At 34.7% G+C, this 19373-nt stretch overlaps 1 protein-coding gene across 10 annotated transcripts in view; it reads left to right on the forward strand.

The window, feature by feature from the left end:
• The window catches only part of TAOK3 (TAO kinase 3), a 197851-nt gene that overhangs the window by 110304 nt on the left and 68174 nt on the right, over positions 1 to 19373 (forward strand). For 9 of the 10 annotated variants that reach the window (XM_061384853.1, XM_061384855.1, XM_061384857.1 and 6 more), the window contains 6 exons: positions 2288 to 2359; positions 2981 to 3082; positions 6236 to 6281; positions 7789 to 7885; positions 10343 to 10456; positions 11802 to 11893. In XM_061384853.1, the coding sequence (XP_061240837.1) occupies positions 2288 to 2359; positions 2981 to 3082; positions 6236 to 6281; positions 7789 to 7885; positions 10343 to 10456; positions 11802 to 11893 (523 nt within the window). Of the gene's footprint in view, positions 1 to 2287; positions 2360 to 2980; positions 3083 to 6235; positions 6282 to 7788; positions 7886 to 9786; positions 9870 to 10342; positions 10457 to 11801; positions 11894 to 19373 lie in introns of those variants that run through there. The other variant, XM_061384862.1, reaches the window with a different exon arrangement.

Raw genomic sequence — 19373 nt, forward strand, 5'->3', positions numbered from 1 at the left:
AGTCAATCTGTACCTTCTAAATGAATAAAATACTAAAAAATGCCTTTACACAGTCCTGCCAATTAAAAACTGTAACTAGTGGAGACCTTGTTTTTATAATAGGATACTTTTACCTGAGTGCTTGTACAAAAAAAATTTAGTAAGTTTCTATTTTCTCTGCATTTTGGAATAAGACTCTGTGGTTAAATTCTTTGTATACCATTATTATTTATTGTTGAAATTATTTTTTTTAATTAGAAAGAAACCATTGCTGTATCTGAGGAGCTTTTCTAATTGTACATAAGAAACTGATTAGGGATTTTTCTTTAAAATCGGTGACCTTGTTTTACCAGAGAGTGAATTCCAATCTTTTACTTCAGAAACACTGCTATAGCTTTATTAGTCCACAATAATAATATCACAGAACTAAAACAGCTTACTTAACATCAAGGATATGACATTGATATGGAACCCTGTTAATAAAGAAGGCTAAGATTAGATAATCTTTAATGTCTTGTGTTTATATTTTTCTGAAAATTTTTAGAAAATTACTTAGTTTTTAATTTCTTAAGTGAATTTGGAGGGAAAGATTATTACCTGAGGTATTTCTGGTTGTCATGCGTGCTTTCAATGAACTGTTATGTTTTCAGTTTGGAGAAGATTGTTGTTTTTAGTTACTCAGTCATGTCTGACTCATTTTGCAACTCTGTGGTCTGTAGCCTGCCAGGCTCCATGAGATTTCCATGGATTTCATGGATTTCCATGGATTTCTCACTGTCCATGATTTTTCCCAGGCAAGAATACTGGAGTGGGTTTCCATTTCCTTCTTTAGGGGATCTTCCCGACCCAGGGATCGAACCTGCGTCTCTTGCATTGACAGGCAGATTCTTTGCGACTGAGCCACCAGGAAAGCCCCATGGAGAAGATACATACAGATAATTATGAGACAAGGCAACGTTTATAAATGAATATACACATGTACACTTAAATATGTATATATATTTATATAATACCTTCTTATTATAAAGTATAAGTATCTTTGAAAGTCAAAGCCCCTCTTAAGTTTAATGTTATCCTTTGCTTCACTGTTTAATACTTTAACCACTATTTAAATTTTAAGTTAATTAAAATTAAAAATCCACTTCCTCAGTCACAAGAGCCACATTTGACATCCTACTATATACTATATACATCTACTATGTAGATGTAGATATAGAACATTTCCATCATCACAGAAAGTTCTATTAGATAATAATAAGAAGAACCATAATAATATAATTATTAATAATAATTATAATAATAATATATTAAATAATCCCAAGATTATCACTGATAAGTATCTCAGTATAAATTCTTTTATAATTTATTCTACACATATACTCATTATTACAGTTTTGCAAAAATAAGATCATATTGAACATCAAGGGTATAACACTGATGCAGAGCCCAGTGATCATCTTAGTTTTTACTGTTATCACATATACATATTGATTACCTCATTTTTTTTTTTTAACATTTCTTTTTTTGGCTGTACAGCCCTGCCTGCAGCATCTTAGGTCCCCGACCAGGGTCGAACCCATGATCCCTGCAGTGAGAGCGTGGAGTCTTAACCACTGCCGGGGTAGTCCTGATCACCTCATTCTTTTAATGTTTATTTCATTACATGACTCTACCATATTTAATTAACTGTTTCTCCAGTGGTAGACGTTCTACATGGTGAAGCCTGTAAGGATATTTTAGAAATACGACTTTTTTTGACTGGATATGTTTTGTTAAACCAAAATCAACCCTGAGTATTCATTGGAAGGAGGACTGTTGCTGATGCTCTAGTACTTTGGCCACCTGATACAAAGAGCCGACTCTTTGGAAAAGACCCTGATGCTAGGAAAGATTGAGGGTATGAGGAGAAGGGGACGACAGAGGATGAGATGGTTGGATGGCATCACTGATTCAACCACTGAGTCAAACTCAACACATGAGTTTGAGCAAACTCCAGAAGACAGTGAAGGACAGCGAAACCTGGCATGCTGCAGTTTATGGGGTCACAAAGAATGAAACATGACTTAGCAACTGAACAACAACAATCCATTTTTACATTATAGCCTTTGCATGTATTCAGAAGGGGATAAAGAGAAGTTGTGCCTTAAATTGGGCTGGAAAGGTCTGTCTAGGCTGTCAAAAGTTGCAACATCTTTAAGCTGTGAGAATGAATGTGAAATGTTATAAAAGTCAAGTCAAATATTTAAATTAAACTGGCTGAAACACCGTTCATTCTTTTTAACTTTTTTTCTCTATTCTCTTAACACAGGCCACAAATGCTCACACCAATGAGGTGGTGGCAATTAAGAAAATGTCCTATAGTGGGAAGCAGGCACATGAGGTATGTTAAAGACATTGTGTCACTAAACTGACATATGCAAGTTAGTATGAAAGTGACAGTAGAAACAAAGTTTCCTGAGCATTTTTCCCCTTATGTATAATTTAATAAACATTTACTAATATTCTACCTCAGTCAACTCTTTTGTGGAATAAAATATGAATTTAGTATGCTCAGTCACTTTAGTCATGTCTCGTTGCGACCCCATGGACTGTAGTCCTCCAGGCTCCTCTATACATGGGATTCTCCAGGCAAGAACGCTGAAGCGGGTTGCCATTTCCTTCTCCAGGGGATCTTCCCGACCCAGGGATCAAACCACGTCTCTTACATCTCCTGCAGTGGCAGGCAGGTCCTTTACCACTAGCACCACTTGTGAAGCCGCAGGATTAGTATAATGGATTTGTTATAATATATTTGGTGATTGATTTAATTTACATGTACTAAAACAAGAAGTAACACAAGTTTAAATAGCTTCTTCATGTATTAAGCATTTTCTTTATCCACTTAAAATAATGAAAAGAATGTTATGTAAAAAAAAAAAAAAAGAATGTTATGTATGTATACTTGAAAATAAAACACTGTCTTCTGTTAAAAAATCATGATATTTCTTTTTGATTTCAATAGAAATGGCAAGATATTCTTAAGGAAGTCAAATTTTTACAACAATTGAGACATCCTAATACCATTGAATACAAAGGTTGTTACTTGAAAGAGCACACTGCTTGGGTAAGTCAAAGAACCTCTATTATCTTTTAATCTTTTCCTATAAAATTTTTTGTGTTTTCCTTTTTTTTCTATTACGTCTTTGGTTTATAAAATTATCAGCCCATTTCTGTCCCATTTGATTTTCGTTTTCAGTATTTAATATTTGTTACTCCGGTGTGTCATATGGTATACATTCTTAAGTTTAAATATGACATCTAAGAGTCTATAGGAAATTTATTGTTAAACATTCAATGAAAAGATAGTGGAAAGTTAATAACATCATTTTATAATGATTTATTTGCAAAAGTAAGGAGAAAGGCCTTTTATTCTCATCCTACAGTTTTTATCTTTGTCATTTCTCATCCCCTACTCCAGTTCCCCACAAATTCGGAATTGTGCTTGATATTACTATCACTGTCTAAGGTTTTTTGCTGGATTTTTTTTGCTAGGTTATGATTAAATGAAACAATCTTTTGTTCCACTCTGTCTTCTTGGTATGTTTTTATTTTTACATGATTTTGCTTCTGATTTTAATCTGACCCATTAGACATTGTATAGAACCAGAAAATGCTATACTTTGTATTTTATGGGATTGCACATTCCAGTTTAAAGTATTCAATATCAGTATCATTTACTGAATACTCACCACTGTACAAGTGCTTTCCTATACATGATCTCCAGCTAGGGAATGGAATTTTTGTTCTCAGATAGACTAGCAAAGGTTAAACATAAAACCTTTCTGCTCAAGCAGTTCTTAAGATATGTAGAGCCACTGCGTCTATCCTGAGTAGAAGAAATTAAGAGGAGTATCTCATTATGTGGAAATCCGTTCTCTGGCAATCTCAGCTATCTTAAAGGAGTCAAGAAAGGGATTTTGAGCAGGCAGAGTAAATGTTACAAAATCAAGTGCTAAATCTCATATGTTTCAGAACTTCAGAAAATTCTCTGAGCTCTTATTTGAAGCCTATTTACTCTTTGATTACATAGAGTGCTAATAAGTTTGGTTACTTAGTCTCTGTCTATAAGAATTTGTTAGGCTAATTAGAAGGAACCTCATAGAACTAAGCTGCCAGAGACATGCATACAAATAGGCACAACTAATTTGATCTTAAGGAAGAAGTTAGGGAATTTAGAGAGCAGACCTAATAATTTAAAAGCAGAACAACCAGAGCTGTTAAATGTCAGGGTCAAACATCTAGCCATGCTCAGGTGCCCTTGTGCTCTGTAGTAATTGGAAAAAGAATATTTGGGACAGAAATACAGAGTTAACATGTAATTTAAAAAATAGAAGCATAACTATAAACATTTAATCCATTCATTTTTAAAATTCTATGTTCATTTTCCTTATACTCAGTTTATGAAAGTTACATGCGCATATTAGTTTACACAATTTAAGAAAGTAGAGGGAATTCCCTGGTGATGCAGTGGTTAGAATTCCATGCTTTCACTGCAGAGGGCCTAGGTTCCATCCCTGGTTTGGGAATGAAGATCTCGCAAGCTGTACAACTCCACCGAAAAAATAAAAAATTTAAAAAATTTTTTTAATTAAAAATAACTTAGAAAAGTAAGTAATACAGATGAGAAATGTTTCCATCAAAACTAAGAAGACAATAGTGTTTGTCAATTATACCTTAATAATGCAGAATAAAAAAGAAAAATAGTACACATAAAAGGTTGAAAGTGAAAATCACTCAGTCATGTCCAACTCTTTGTGACCCCATGGACTACACTGTCCATGGAATTCTCCAGGCCAGAATACTGGAGTGGGCAGCCATTTCCTTCACCAGGGAATCTTCCCAACCCAGGGATTGAACCTAGGTCTCCTGCATTGCAGGCAGATTCTTTCCCAGCTGAGCCACCAGGGAAGCCCATAAAAGGCTAATGTTCATTATAATATTCACTTATGTGGATTGTTTCATTTCACAATAAGAAATAAAATTAATATTTCTGAATCTCCTTACTTTTAATATAAAGCAGAAAGCTATAATAAAGTTTCTAAACTTTAAGCTTCTAAATTTCTCATACTTTTTAGAGTATTCTAGAAATACAATCTTTTTCATATAATATATATTTAATTACACCTATAAATATATAATAAATTTAATAATATAAATTTATATGTATATTATTATATATAATATATGTATGATATATAATATGTATTGTGTGCCTTGCTACTAGAATAATTAAGAATATGAGATATATATTATATTGTTATATTATGTACAATTATTTATTATATTATGACATATAATTATAATATAATATATAATATTATATCTCATATCCTTCTAAAATACTCCAGTAATGCAGGGTAAATAATACACAAGTGTTTTCACATATACTTTTTTAAATGAAAGGAATTAATATGTTATTAGTAGTTGTGTCTATGTGATTATAGGAAATTTGTATTTCATAATAAACATATTATGTTTTTAAGAAATAATAATTTGTAGGAGTGTGCATGCTTGTGTATGTGTGTGTAGATTGGTCATTGAACACTCCACTTCTGACCTTGGCTACAAATCAGCAGTAGTCTGGGATGCATAAAATAATCTAAGATGAGAGTAAAGAGTTTTCTCATTTTTGCTTTTCAAAAGTCTTCCAAGGTTGCAAATCCCAAAACAATATATTATTTTAATTTTAATAATATTCTAGAAATATTTTAAGACATACATTGAACATCCCATCTCTCTTGGGAATTCAAGCTAATGTAATGACGCATAGAAGCCTACATTTTTAGATTGAGGTTCTAGTATTTTCTTGTTTAGAATTTTTTAAAATGTGAAAGTAGAGAATTTATAGCTTTTGACTTATTCTAGTTAGTAATTCCTAGTGTAGATTTTACTGGGTCACTATTTGGTTACCACTTTTTTTTAAAGTTACAAAATTTAAAGTTATACTGTAACCTAACCACCTTAAATCCTTGAGTACAATCCCCATATTGTCTTAGACCAATTCCAATTTCAAATAGAAAATAGCAAAAGCAGATGATAAAAGTTATAAAAATCAATTACTAGTGCCAGATGACCAAGATTTAATCCAGGTTCAGGTATATCAGAGTATTTATTCTCTTAGTATTCTTAATTCTTGGTTAGTTGATTGGTATTAGCAATTTCTTATTCTTAGGTTAATAAGAATAATTTTTCTGGTTATTATTTCAATCTGTTACAGTTGGTGATGGAATATTGCTTAGGCTCAGCCTCTGATTTGTTAGAAGGTAAGGATAAAAGCACTTTCCCCTTCTTTCCTTTTTACCTTGACCAGAATGTTATCTGCTCCTATACTAAAGCACCCCTTGGGCAAACTAAATGGCTAATGCCACTTAGACTTAAGGGTTACGTGGATAAGCCATGCAGACTCCATCTCTGCACTGTCACTGATAATATCTGAGTAATGATTAATGATTAGCAGCCCTCTCAGTATTTTAGTTCATGGCCATCCACGGCAGATACTACTAAAATATTTGGGTAATGTCATGTAGTATGTGTAGTCAGAAACATCAAATTCATGTGTATTTTTGAAATATAGGCAGATTGTATCAAATTATATTGATATTTAACCCTATCACATCTTTTGACTGACCTAGTTCTCCTATGCAGGACACTGTTATAACCAGAGACTATGTTAAATTTTTACATTTTTAAAAAAGACTTTCTTATATTATCCTTGATCTCTGAATAGAAATTGCTTATTAGCTGCTTTCACCAATAATGAAAACTTGTAGTTAGAAGGAGTACTTATAGGTGGCTTGTGACAGGGGAAAATAATGCAATCTAAAACACTCTAGTACTCATGTATGGATGTGAGAGTTGGATCATAAAGAAGGCTGAATGCCAAAGAATCGATGCTTTTGAACTGTGGTGTTGGAGAAGACTCTTGAGAGTTACTTGGACTGCAAGGAGATCCAACCAGTCCATCCTAAAGGAAATCAGTCCTGAATATTCAATGGAAAGACTGATGCTGAAGCTGGAATGCCAATCCTTTGGCCACCTGATGCGAAGAAAAGACCCTGATGCTAGGAAAGACGGAAGGCGGGAGGAGAAGGGGATGACAGAGGATGAGATGGTTGGATGGCATCACCGACTGGATGGACAACTCCATCACAAACTGGATGGAGTTTGAGCAAGCTCCAGGAGTTGGTGATGGACAGGGAAGCCTGGCATGCTGCAGTCCATGGGGTTGCAGAAAGTTGGACAGGACTGAGGAACTGAACTGAACTGAAAACACTCTAGGCATTTAAAGTGTCAGCGGGACTGGTAAATTTGGACCTGGCCAAATTCCACACATTGGAATCAGTGTGGTTTTGACTTGCAACTGACAAGCAAATTAACAGTTACTCACAGTGAATATCTGGAGACAGAAATGGCAACCCACTCCAGTATTCTTGCCTGGAGAATCCCATGAATAGAGGAGCCTGGAGGGCTATAGTCCATAAGGTCGCAAAGAATCAGACACAACTGAGCACAGCACAGCACAGCACAGAGGCACAGTGACTATCAGGCTTTGTTTTATTTTGAAGGAGTTTGTTTTTATGCTTGAGTTTTCTGTTATCTGATTATTTATTGCTATTCTATAGGAAATATATATTCTATGTATTTAAGTGAATGTGTTTCCAAATTGTCATTTAAGAAAGTACATAATTCAATCTGGTATTGCTATATAAGATAATAAAAATAGGAATGAAACTGATCATCCACTGGGCTTTTTTTTTTTTCCTTCCTCAGTTCATAAGAAACCACTTCAGGAAATGGAGATCGCTGCCATTACTCACGGTGCCTTGCAGGGGCTAGCCTACCTGCATTCTCATGCATTGATTCATAGGTAAGATTAGAGACCAGTTACATTTTCATTTCAGTTACAGGACTGTCTGTTCAAGGAACCTTGAAAACTAGTGCATGCTCAAATTTTTAGGGTGCCTGAGGATTTATGGGAAGCAAACAGATTGCTGCTCTTCTGAATGTAAAGAGTAAAGTTGCCAGAATTTAGCTCCTAACTCTTCGTCTCTCCCATATATCCATAAAGACTTATATCATCCCTGTTCTCTAGGTGACTGTTCTTCAGGCTTAATGCTGCAGCGAAATTTGAAGAGCCCAGCAACCTTTTGATACTGTGTCAATAAAAAAAAGAAAAGAAAATTAGCTTTCCTTGCATATGTTTATTTCCTAGCTGAGTTCTTCTTTTCCTGTTGCCAATAACAAGTCAGTCTCATGTGAATATATGCTATTCTATCAATTTAAAATTTTTTGCATTTCTTTAGTCCATATAGATATATAGGAAGGTATTATCATCTTCATTTTAGCAGATAATGAAACTGAGACTTAGAGCAATTTAAATAATTAGCCCATAGTTTCCTAGCATTTATGTAATAAAGATTGAAACTCAGATTTTCTAATGCCTAACACAAGGCTTCCCTCTTAAGTTACATTTTTTTTTTTTTTTGTCACAGCCCCACTCTCTTCTTTCCAACCTACTTCCCAGCACTAATTTCTAAACAAAGATGTCATTACCAGTTTTTCCTTATCTCAGTAAAGAACTTCTAGTACTGTTACTTTAATGAATAGTGGCCAAGTAGTGGTATATGAGGTAGGCATAAAGGATCTGAGATGGCTTAAAGTCATAAGAAAAAAATTTACATTTACCAGGAAGAAATGAAACTATTAAGTCATAGGTTCTCCTTTTGCTTCTTTTCTCATGCCCCTAGAGTAGCCATTGTCAGTTACTGGTACATACTTCAAAACAGAACTCCCTCAAGACAGACAGACCGAAATTCCTGCCATGAGTCTGGCTTATTTATAAGGATGAAGGATGACCCTAGCCATGGCTAATAAATATTGACAAAATTAATTTAACTATAATTTCTGAAGATTTGACAACTTTAAAATGAATGTATATAAGGTGCCATTACTGAATGTCAACTTGTTTCTGACAGTTTTGCTTGTTTCTGTTTATAAAAGTCACAGTTCAGTTTTTTGTGCCTTTGTTACCTTAATTTACACATTAATGTTTTGTTCTATATTACACTTTATCTTTTAATATGTAAAGGGAATTGAAAAGACAAAAAAACTTTTAAAGAATGCTCTTTAGTTAAAAATAAATTCAGATTCTTATTGTTTTGATTTAAAAGGCAAGTAAGTCAGTGTTAGAGAAAAGATATTTTTCTGTTGTATGAGAATTAAATAATGCTTCTTTTTTTTTTAGTTCTCTCTGCCAATGCCTAATGTCATCATGAGGAAAGAAACTGAATTTTCAAGGGAAGATTTTTGGAAAAGTTATTTTGGGAGCATTTGAACCTTTTATTTTCAACTTGACATAAGTTTTCCTCATTCCCTCTGCTTTATCTTTCCATTGCCCATCAATGTATAATTCTTAGTTCCTAGTACTCATTACACCTCATGCCTTTTTTTAAAAATAATAAAGAGTACATCCACATCTTCTCATTCCAAATTTTCATACTAAAGATTGAATTTTTTAAATCATATTTTTAAAAATTTTTGCCACATAGAATTTCTAATAGCTTTAGTAGTAACCACTTGAGATTGAATTTTTTAAAATCATGTTTTTTTAACTTTTTGTTGCATAAAACTTCTAATAGCTTTAATAGTAACTAGTTGAGATGTAATAATACAATAGAAATGCAATTTCCTAACCCCTAATCCTTGTTTGTTTTGATCTTTCAGGGTCTTCTTTTTACTGTACAGTGTTATTTTTAAAATAACACCTTCTCTATAACATGTACCCTCAAATGCCTTAGAGTTGCAGTTACAATTAAAGGCAGAGAGAAAGGGTCACAGGCAAGAAAGAAAAGGTATGTCTGTAGTTGAGGTTTATTGGTAGGTAGTCAATTCAGAGTCATTAAAGGTTTGTTTAGACTCAAAAAATGTCATGAAATTTAGAAAAGAAAAAAAGTGTTACAAATGGCACCAGTTTTCCCAGCATGAAGAATACTGTTGATGACTGAATTTAGCAACTCATATGCTTTTGTAAGTGTAGGAACTGAGTAGGTTACCTCGTCTGCCATGTCTGCCTCTTTTCTCATTTCATTCCTCGCCTCTGAAGGAAGCTGTATCTTTTAATAATTACTATGACCTACCAGTAAGTACACCAAGGAATTTGGTCCCCTTTATAACTTGCAGTAATTACTAAATCCCCTTCTGGCTATCTGAGCAAGTTTTTTTTTTTTTTTTTAATAAATTTTTTGTCTTATTAATTGCATGCTCTGACCTATTCCATAATCAAAATTGAAAAGTAATTTTCTAACCCTCTTATTTTTTCCTATAGGGATATTAAAGCAGGAAACATTCTTCTAACAGAGCCAGGTCAGGTGAAACTAGCAGATTTTGGATCTGCCTCAATGGCTTCTCCTGCCAACTCCTTCGTGGGCACACCTTACTGGTATGTGGAATTAGAAAACACAACATAGTTTTACAGTATGTGTGTGTAACCAAGATGGGCTCATAGCACTGGTTTTGTTTGTTTTTGTTTTTTTTTTTTTAACACTGCCTCACCATGTGCCTCAAATGAGATTTCATTAGGAAGGATAGAAACTTCACTAGCAAAAAAGAAATACTTAGACTGAGTATAAAAGTTCCAGTGACTTTAAATTGTTCAAATAAGATTGATGTCACTGTGTGTAAACTGAGTAGGATTATCAACTCACTGACCAAGCTCAGGTTTTATATTTCATTTGAAGTTTCTTTTGAACTTTTCTCTTCAGGCAGAGTCCCTAGGCAAGAGCAAGTTAATTTCTTTAGCCTTTTCTAGCCAATGAGCATAAATTTTACCTTTCAATGAAAGAAATCCATGTTCTTATTTCTGTTGAATTCTCTGATACTTTATCTCACTTGTCATTCTGACTTAAAGTTTCATCTCACTCTATTCAAGACACCTTTCCTTTATTTCATAGACACATTGGAATTTCACTGTACCTTGGGGAATGACTTACACCCCTGGAAACTTAACTTGCCTACTAAAAAAAAATCAGTTACTATTTGAAATTTTTCCCACCATCATCAAATAACATATACTATGCAACTACCTACACACACTAATAGAGAATAGATCATCTTAATCTATATAACCCTTACCCTCCTAATGAAAATCCATTATGGACAAACAAAATAATATCCATTACTGTATCCAGTTTATTTGTTTTTTAACTTATAACATCTTGGAAATATCTGATTATATATTGCTTTATGTAATTGCATGAAATATTTTTCATATTGTTTAAAGTAGTTTAAGTGTTTCATACATATTAATCCTTTACAAATATCTCTGAGGTAGCTAATAAAATTGTCTGCATATTACAGATGAGGAAACTGATACAAAGAAAGGTTAAGTAACTTAGCCAAGATCAAAGAATAGTAAAAGCCCTGTTGAAAATGATGTATTGTTTCATGTAAATCACTGGGTATATTTTTGTATTTTCAATAGTGTTTTTTCAAATTATTTGTGTAAAGAAATGGTATGGGGAGGGAGGAGGGAGGAGGGTTCAGGATGGGGAACACATGTATACCTGTGGCGGATTCATTTTGATATTTGGCAAAACTAATACAATTATGTAAAGTTTAAAAATAAAATAAAAGAAAATAAAAGAAAAAGAAAAAAGAAAAAAAAGAAATGATAACTTTATCAGATAAAACTTTAGAATATGCTCAAGAACAGCTATTTATATGAATATAGTAAGTGAATTTTATTTTTAATTTGCAACTTGAGTTTTGTGAATTATATTTGGCAGGATGGCTCCAGAGGTGATCTTAGCTATGGATGAAGGACAGTATGATGGGAAAGTTGATATTTGGTCACTTGGGATCACCTGCATTGAAATGGGTGAGCAAAGAGCTGTTTTCATTGTACTTTTGAGAATCACTCCTTATTACAATTACAAATTCACTTATCCAGCTATTATTAAATATTTAATGAGTTTCTGGTACATATGTGCTAGGTGGTGTGAGTTTAGTATATTTTTTCCATGCTTTGTTATAATAACCTCATAAGATTGCTTTTTCTCTCTGCTATATTTTCATGTTATTGTTTTAAGTAAAAGAGTTAGAGCAGATATGGCAGCTAACCAGTGTAAAAATATACAATAGTTGGTATTAATATTTGAAAAATATCCATTCTGCATACCACAAATGATGACATATGTTCTTCCTTCATGGTAATATCCATTACTTAATTTACATTTCAGCTTATATAAGGGAACTCTGGGAAAGTAACAACAGGCTTATCAAATCAGACTCTTAAAAACTCACCTACATAGAGAGCAGTTCCAGATAAAACTTCATATTAGGGAATATCTCCAGCAATAAGATCTTACGGAAAAACCCAAACTAACTTTTTGGCCAACCCAATGCTCTAAAATATAAAGCTATATAAAACACAAAAAATTTAAAAATTCAGTTCAGTTCTGTTCAGTTGCTCAGTTGTGTCCAACTCTTTGCAACCCCATGAACCACAGCCCGTCAGGCCTCCCTGTCCATCACCAACTCCCAGAGTTTACCCAAACGCACGTCCATTGAGTCGGTGATGCCATCTAACCGTCTCATCCTCTCGTCCCCTTCTCCTCCACCTTTAATCTTTCCCAGCATCAGGGTCTTTTCAAATGAGTCAGTTCTTCATATCAGGTGACCAAAGTATTGGAGTTTCAGCTTCAACATCAGTCCTTCCATTGAACACCCAGGACTGATCTCCTTTAGGATGGACTGGTTGGATCTCTTTGCAGTGCAAGGGACTCTCAAGAGTCTTCTCCAACACCACAGTTCAAAAGCATCAGTTCTTCTGCGCTCAGCTTTCTTTATAGTCTAACTCTCACATCCATACATGATACTGGAAAAACCATAGCCTTGACTAGACAGACCTTTTTGACAAAGTAATGTCTCAGCTTTTTAATATGCTGTCTAGGTTGGTCATAACTTTCCTTCCAAGGAGTAAGCATCTTTTAATTTCATGGCTGCAGTCACCATCTGCAGTGATTTTGGAGCCCAGAAAAATAAAGTCAGCCACTGTTTCCACTGTCTCCCCACCCATTTGCCATGAAGTGATGGGACCAGATGCCATGATCTTCGTTTTCTGAATGTTGAGCTTTAAGCCAACTTTTTCACTCTCCTCTTTCACTTTCATCAAGAGGCTCTTTAGTTCTTCACTTTCTGCCATAAGGGTGGTGTCATCTGCATATCTGAGGTTATTGATATTTCTCCCAGCAATCTTGATTCCAGCTTGTGCTTCATCCAGCCCAGCATTTCTCATGATGTACTCTGCATATAATTTAAATAAGCAGGATGACATTATACAGCCTTGATGTCCTCCTTTTCCTATTTGGAACCAGTCTGTTGTTCCATGTCTAGTTCTAACTGTTGCTTCCTGACCTGCATACAGGTTTCTCAAGAGGCAGGTCATGTGGTCTGGTATTCCCATCTCTTTCAGAATTTTCCACAGTTTATTGTGATCCACACAGTCAAAGCCTTTGGCATAGTCAATAAAGCAGAAATAGATGTTTTTCTGGACCTCACTTGCTTTTTTGATGATCCAGCGGATGTTGGCAATTTGATCTCTGGTTCCTCTGCCTTTTGTAAAACCATCTTGAACATCTGGAAGTTCACGATTCACGTATTGCTGAAGCCTGGCTTGGAGAATTTTGAGCATTACTTTACGTATAGACTAATGGAAAGTAGTTGAAACATAACTAACTAACAGAGTATTTGCCCTGAATTTCTGAAGAACTCTCAAAATTTCTTTACCAAATTTCTTTATTAAAAAGAAAACAACAAACTGCCAGCAGAAAAATGGGCAATGAGTATGATCAAGGAGTTAGCACTGAAAAGAAAGCATAAATGGACAACAAACATCAGAAGATACTCCATCTCATTAATATTCAGTGAAATGCAAAGTAAAACCATTTCATATTTATTAGATTGGTATAATTTTTTTAAGTCAGAGGGGAAGCTGCTAAAGAAACAGGAACTCCCAAACACTATTGATAGGAGTGTAAATTGGTATAACCGTGTTGGAGAGCAAGTTGGCAACATCTGGTAAGGATGATGAGTGTCAGTGACTCAACACTTCTAAGTATACACTTTAGAAATTTTATACATGTACACTAGAAAATGTGGAAGGCTTCAACCTTGTTTGTAGAAGCAAGAATAGGTGGAAACAACCTAAATTCTTATCCTAAGAATGACTAAATTAAGTATGGATTACTATATCACAGTTAAGGATGAACTAGATCTACATGTGTCATCATGGATAAATCTCAAATCACAACATTGAATGAACAAAAAACGTCAGAAGAGTATACAGTATGATACCAATTATGAAAGTTTTATAAGCAACTTTATATGTTGTTTATGAGCATACATATATACTAATAGATGTAAGAGATACCATTTCAGAATAGTAATTTTGGAGAATAGAAGAGGAAGTTATATCTACTTATTTTTTAGAAGAAAGGATTATTCCTATTTTGTCATTTATATTCTAAAATGAATCAAAATTTTACTTGTAACACTGAAACTATAGTAGCACCTCCTCACTTACAGCACTTTACAAGGATGTCCCCTGAGTTGAACATTACAGCTAATTAGTGCCCACCCATTGTTTTAACAAGTTTTTTCTTACCTAAATGTATTTAAACTATAACATGGGTTTGGCACATACCCTTTTATGATGATTCAAGATCATCATCACATCAGTTTTTATACTATGTAGATATGTTGTTGTTCAGTCAGTCAGTCATGTCTGACTCTTTGCGACCCCATGGACTGCACCATGCCAGACTTCCCTATTCGTCACCATCTCCCAGAGTTTGCTCAAACCTTGTCCATTGAGTTGATGATGCCATCCAACCATCTCATCCTCTGTCATCCCCTTCTCCTCCTGCCTTCTTCAGTCTTTCCCAGCATCAGGGTTTTTTCCAATGAGTTGGCTTTTCATGTCAGGTGGCCAAAGTATTGGAGCTTCAGCATCAGTCCTTCCAGTGAATATTCAGGGTTGATTTCCTTTAGAATTGACTGGTTGAATCTCCTTGCAATCCAAGGGACTCTCGAGAGTCTTCTCCAGCATCACAGTTCGAAGATATCAGTTTTTCGGCGCTCAGCCTTTTTTATCGTCCAGCTCTCACATCTATATATGACAAGTGGAAAAACCATAGCTTTGACTATTCAGGCCTTTGTAGGCAAAGTAGTGTCTCTGCTTTTTAATACGCTGTAGATGTAATAATGACTAGAGTTTCAAACAGCAGTGGATATTGGCAAAATAGGTACAGGTTCCAGGAGATACCTTGGTATTTCCTCTCTTGAGAGTCCCTTGTATGTGTTTAATTTCTGATTTTACCTTTTTAAATTGAAATATATATAACAACATGCTCTCTGTATCAACCTGACTTTTATTGCCTTTTATAAAGTGATTTACAGCCAACAAAGGTCTGTCTAGTCAAGGCTATGGTTTTTCCAGTATCATGTATGGATGTGAGAGTTGGACGATAAAGAAAGCTGAGTGCCGAAGAATTGGTGCTTTTGAACTGTGGTGTTGGAGAAGACTCTTGAGATTCCCTTGGACTGCAAGGAGATCCAACCAGTCCATCCTAAAGGAGATCAGTCCTGGGTGTTCAATGGAAGGACTGATGTTGAAGCTGAAACTCCAATACTTTGGCCACCTGATGCGAAGAGCTGACTCATTGGAAAAGACCCTGATGCTGGGAAAGATGGAGGGCAGGAGGAGAAGGGGACGACAGAGGATGAGATGGTTGGATGGCATCACTGACTCAATGGACATGGGTTTGGGTGGACTCTGAGAGTTGGTGATGGACAGAGAGGCCTGGCGTGCTGCGGTTCATGGGGTCACAAAGAGTCGGACACGACTGAGTGACTGAACTGAACTTACTGAATCAAAGAACAAAGTAACTTTCTCTCAAATTGTCTTATCCTCCACAACAGCTATTCCTTCAAATTGATAGATGACAGTATCACATTATTCCTAAGAACACCCAGGCTCTGTTGTCAGATAAACCTGAGTTCTAATGCCAGCTCTGCCATTTCTTAGTTGTATGACTTTGTTCAAGATATTTTAACTCTCTATGAAATTTGCCTAATAAGATCCCCTACCTTATGCAGATTGTCAGGATTAAATGAAAATATGGATTTAATGTGCTTATTATTAAATCTTGTGTATAGTATGTGTTCAGTAAATGTTAGGCATCGTCAGCACAATCCTAGTAATATATGTCATATTTCATCAAATTTTTAATTACATTTTAACATCTCTTATTTAAACAGGAAGGTATTTTACAGGCAACAGCACTTCATGATTATAATTGGCAGATTTTATTCTAAGTTAGAATAGTGGTGCATCTTAAATTGCAATGCAGCTTACTGTCAATGACAGATTCAGAGAAGGATGATAGTACATGCTCAGTTAATATTCATAAAATAAAATTGCTACCAAGGATATTAAAGTTCTCAGTAGTTATTCAAAACATTATATTGGTAATGTAATAAATCATACAAGTATCTTTTTGACAACTTTACCATAACATCTCTATTTCCTTGGCATTAGTCTTATTGTTGTTGTTTAGTCTCTCAGTCATGCCTGACTCTTTGCGACCCCATGGACTGTAAACCACCAGGCTCCTGTGTCCATGAGATTCTCTAGGCAAGAATACTGAAGTGGGTTGCCGTTTCCTTCTCCATTAGTCTTGTTAATGGACACATAAAAGAAGTTTTTTTTTTTTTACATGAAAGATGATTAAACTGCTGTGTATATAATCCTAAGCAATAATTTTTCTAAGTTTTCTGTGTATTTTAGGTTTAATGAAATTTCACATACAGACAGTATACTCTAAATTGTGCTTTTAATATTGAAATTACAGTACAAGTTGTAGTGACTGAATAATATGTTGTCCCCTTTTTTTATAATACCTCTTCTGTAGAATTGCATATTCTTAAGAAGCCCCCTAATCTGTACATTGAATCACTGAGGTATTATCAGAAAGCAAGAAGATGATACTTTTACTGGCACCATCCCTCTTTCCTGGATCAAGCTCCAAGATTCCTGAGTAGTTACAAATTATCTTTGCTAACTTGATCTTCCACTGAAAAAAAAAAAACTAGTTAAATTCATGCATCCTTGGAAAATTCTTGGACATTAAAATTATCCAGTCACCAGATACTTTATTTTTTGAGATTATTTCAAGAATAGGTTCATCTGATGCTTTTCTGTTTAATCTACAGACACTTAGTTCACCAGCACAGATCATGGTAGAAGCTGGCAAATGGTTCATCAGCATTGACAGGGAATTGACTTTTCAGAAATGAATTCTCCAAGGAATGGGGGCAGGAGGACATAAATGTTGTTACATAGTTTCTCTGCCTGGAATTTTCTTCTTCCATTCACTTTCTTATTGCCACTCACTGTTTGGGTTAATAAATGAATGTTGTAATGTATGTTGAGGGGATAGGGATATATTTAGTCTTACAGAGCTTCTTCCTTTTTTAAATCTTTTTAAAATTGAAATACCAGTACTATCTTTATAAAATGCACAGGATTATTGAGACACTGAGGTCTATTTGAACAGACAGATCTTGGAGCCTTATCATAATTGAATTGGATTTTGTTGTTCCTTCATCCTCCTCTTTCTAAATTTCTACTTTCTTCTTTCTTTATTTCCCCTTCCTTACTGTTTCTCCTGTGCAATTTCATGTTCTGAGCAGTTTGAATTGTGTTTCTTTGGCCGATGAGAGGGTTCCTACTATTCTAATAGTGAATGAAGCCACCATATAGTATCTGATGTAAGCCCCAAGAGTTAGTCACTTCTCAGTCATCTTTGTGACTTCTTGCTGCACAAAGATTCTTTGTTGACAAAGTTTCTTCTTTGTCTTAATTTGATTAACCTTTATTTATTTATTTTAGAGGTATTTTGGGGCCACCAAAAATATATACCAGATGTTATACTCAGCAGTGAGAATGCAGAGATGAACATAATAGACATTGTCCCTAATGAAATTTAGCAAGGAAGATATACATCAAGGAAAGAATTACATAATCAGTTATGGTTGTGATAGGTAGTAAAAAGTTAAAATGTAATTTGCAGTGACAAAATCTAGTGGGACAACTAGTCTTCAGAGGTTCCCTAAGGAAGAGACTGCGAGCATATAAAAAGCCTTGGATAAATATGTATTAAACTAATGCAGAAATGCAACTTTATTTAAGGTGAAACCTGAAGGATTTGGAAGAATTAACCAGGTAAAGTCTAAGGAACAAAAGTGAAAAGGGAGACCAGACAGAGAAAGCAACATGTGTGAAAGGCTCTGACCTTGGTTCTTTCAGTGAAGCAACAGATGCATGAGAACGGGGTGGGGGTAAAATTGCTTCTCAGAAAGATGTGCTGGAAGTAGCCAGGGTCATGTTAGTAAAGGCCAGGAGACTTTGTTTAAGAATCTAGACTTTGTCCTAAGAACAGTGGGAATCCATTGATGGTTACATGATGAGTTCCTGCTTCCACATGGCTTCAAATACTTGAAGTTTTCAGAAGGCCAAGCTCTAAAAACTTTCTCAGATCTACCTCCTGATAAATAAAATAAACCTGAGACTTTTTTTTGCCTTCCATGCTTGAAACAGGTATAAAATCCTTTTGTCCACACTGCAACTTTCAAATTTCCACTTGTTAACCGTCCATGTCCCTATAATACTGATATCTGGTAAGTGTAAAGTATCCTATTGAGAAAGTTAAGAATATAAGAGGCCCCTCCGGAGGATCACTGATAAATATAGTTGGCTTCTACTGGAACTCTGCCAATAGCTTAAAGTTCACTATCTCAACATTATTCATTCTGGGTTTCGTGGGGTTTTTTGGTTTTGTTTTACCATTCTGGTTTTTCAGAAGTTCTTCCTTCTATGAGTAAAAATGTCTTACCTGTAACTTCTTGTTCCCTGCCCTTACTTCTTGTTCTGTTTCTTAGAATTGCATAGAATAAGCTGGAATCACTTTTTTTAAAGTGGTTAAATCTTTACTTAAAAACCAAGATGCTCTGATGAAACCTGAGATCAGATTATGAATTACAGAGTGGAACTACATCAAGAATCCATTAGGATAAGCACGGTGGAACAAGATAGTGATTTATCTTCTGTGACATAACTAGTAAATAGCGTAAAATTAACTGTACTAAGAACTAGAACCTTGTTTCTTTCCTTTGGTCAACAAGTAGAACACCTAATATGTGAATAGCATCTTATTACATATGCTAGAGAATAAATAAAAGAACAAGAGTATTAAGGTTATAAGATCTTGCTCTTAAGAGTTTATGATTTGTGTTGA

The sequence above is a fragment of the Bos javanicus genome, chromosome 17 (genome assembly GCF_032452875.1).
Source record: "Bos javanicus breed banteng chromosome 17, ARS-OSU_banteng_1.0, whole genome shotgun sequence".
Lineage (NCBI taxonomy): Eukaryota > Metazoa > Chordata > Mammalia > Artiodactyla > Bovidae > Bos > Bos javanicus.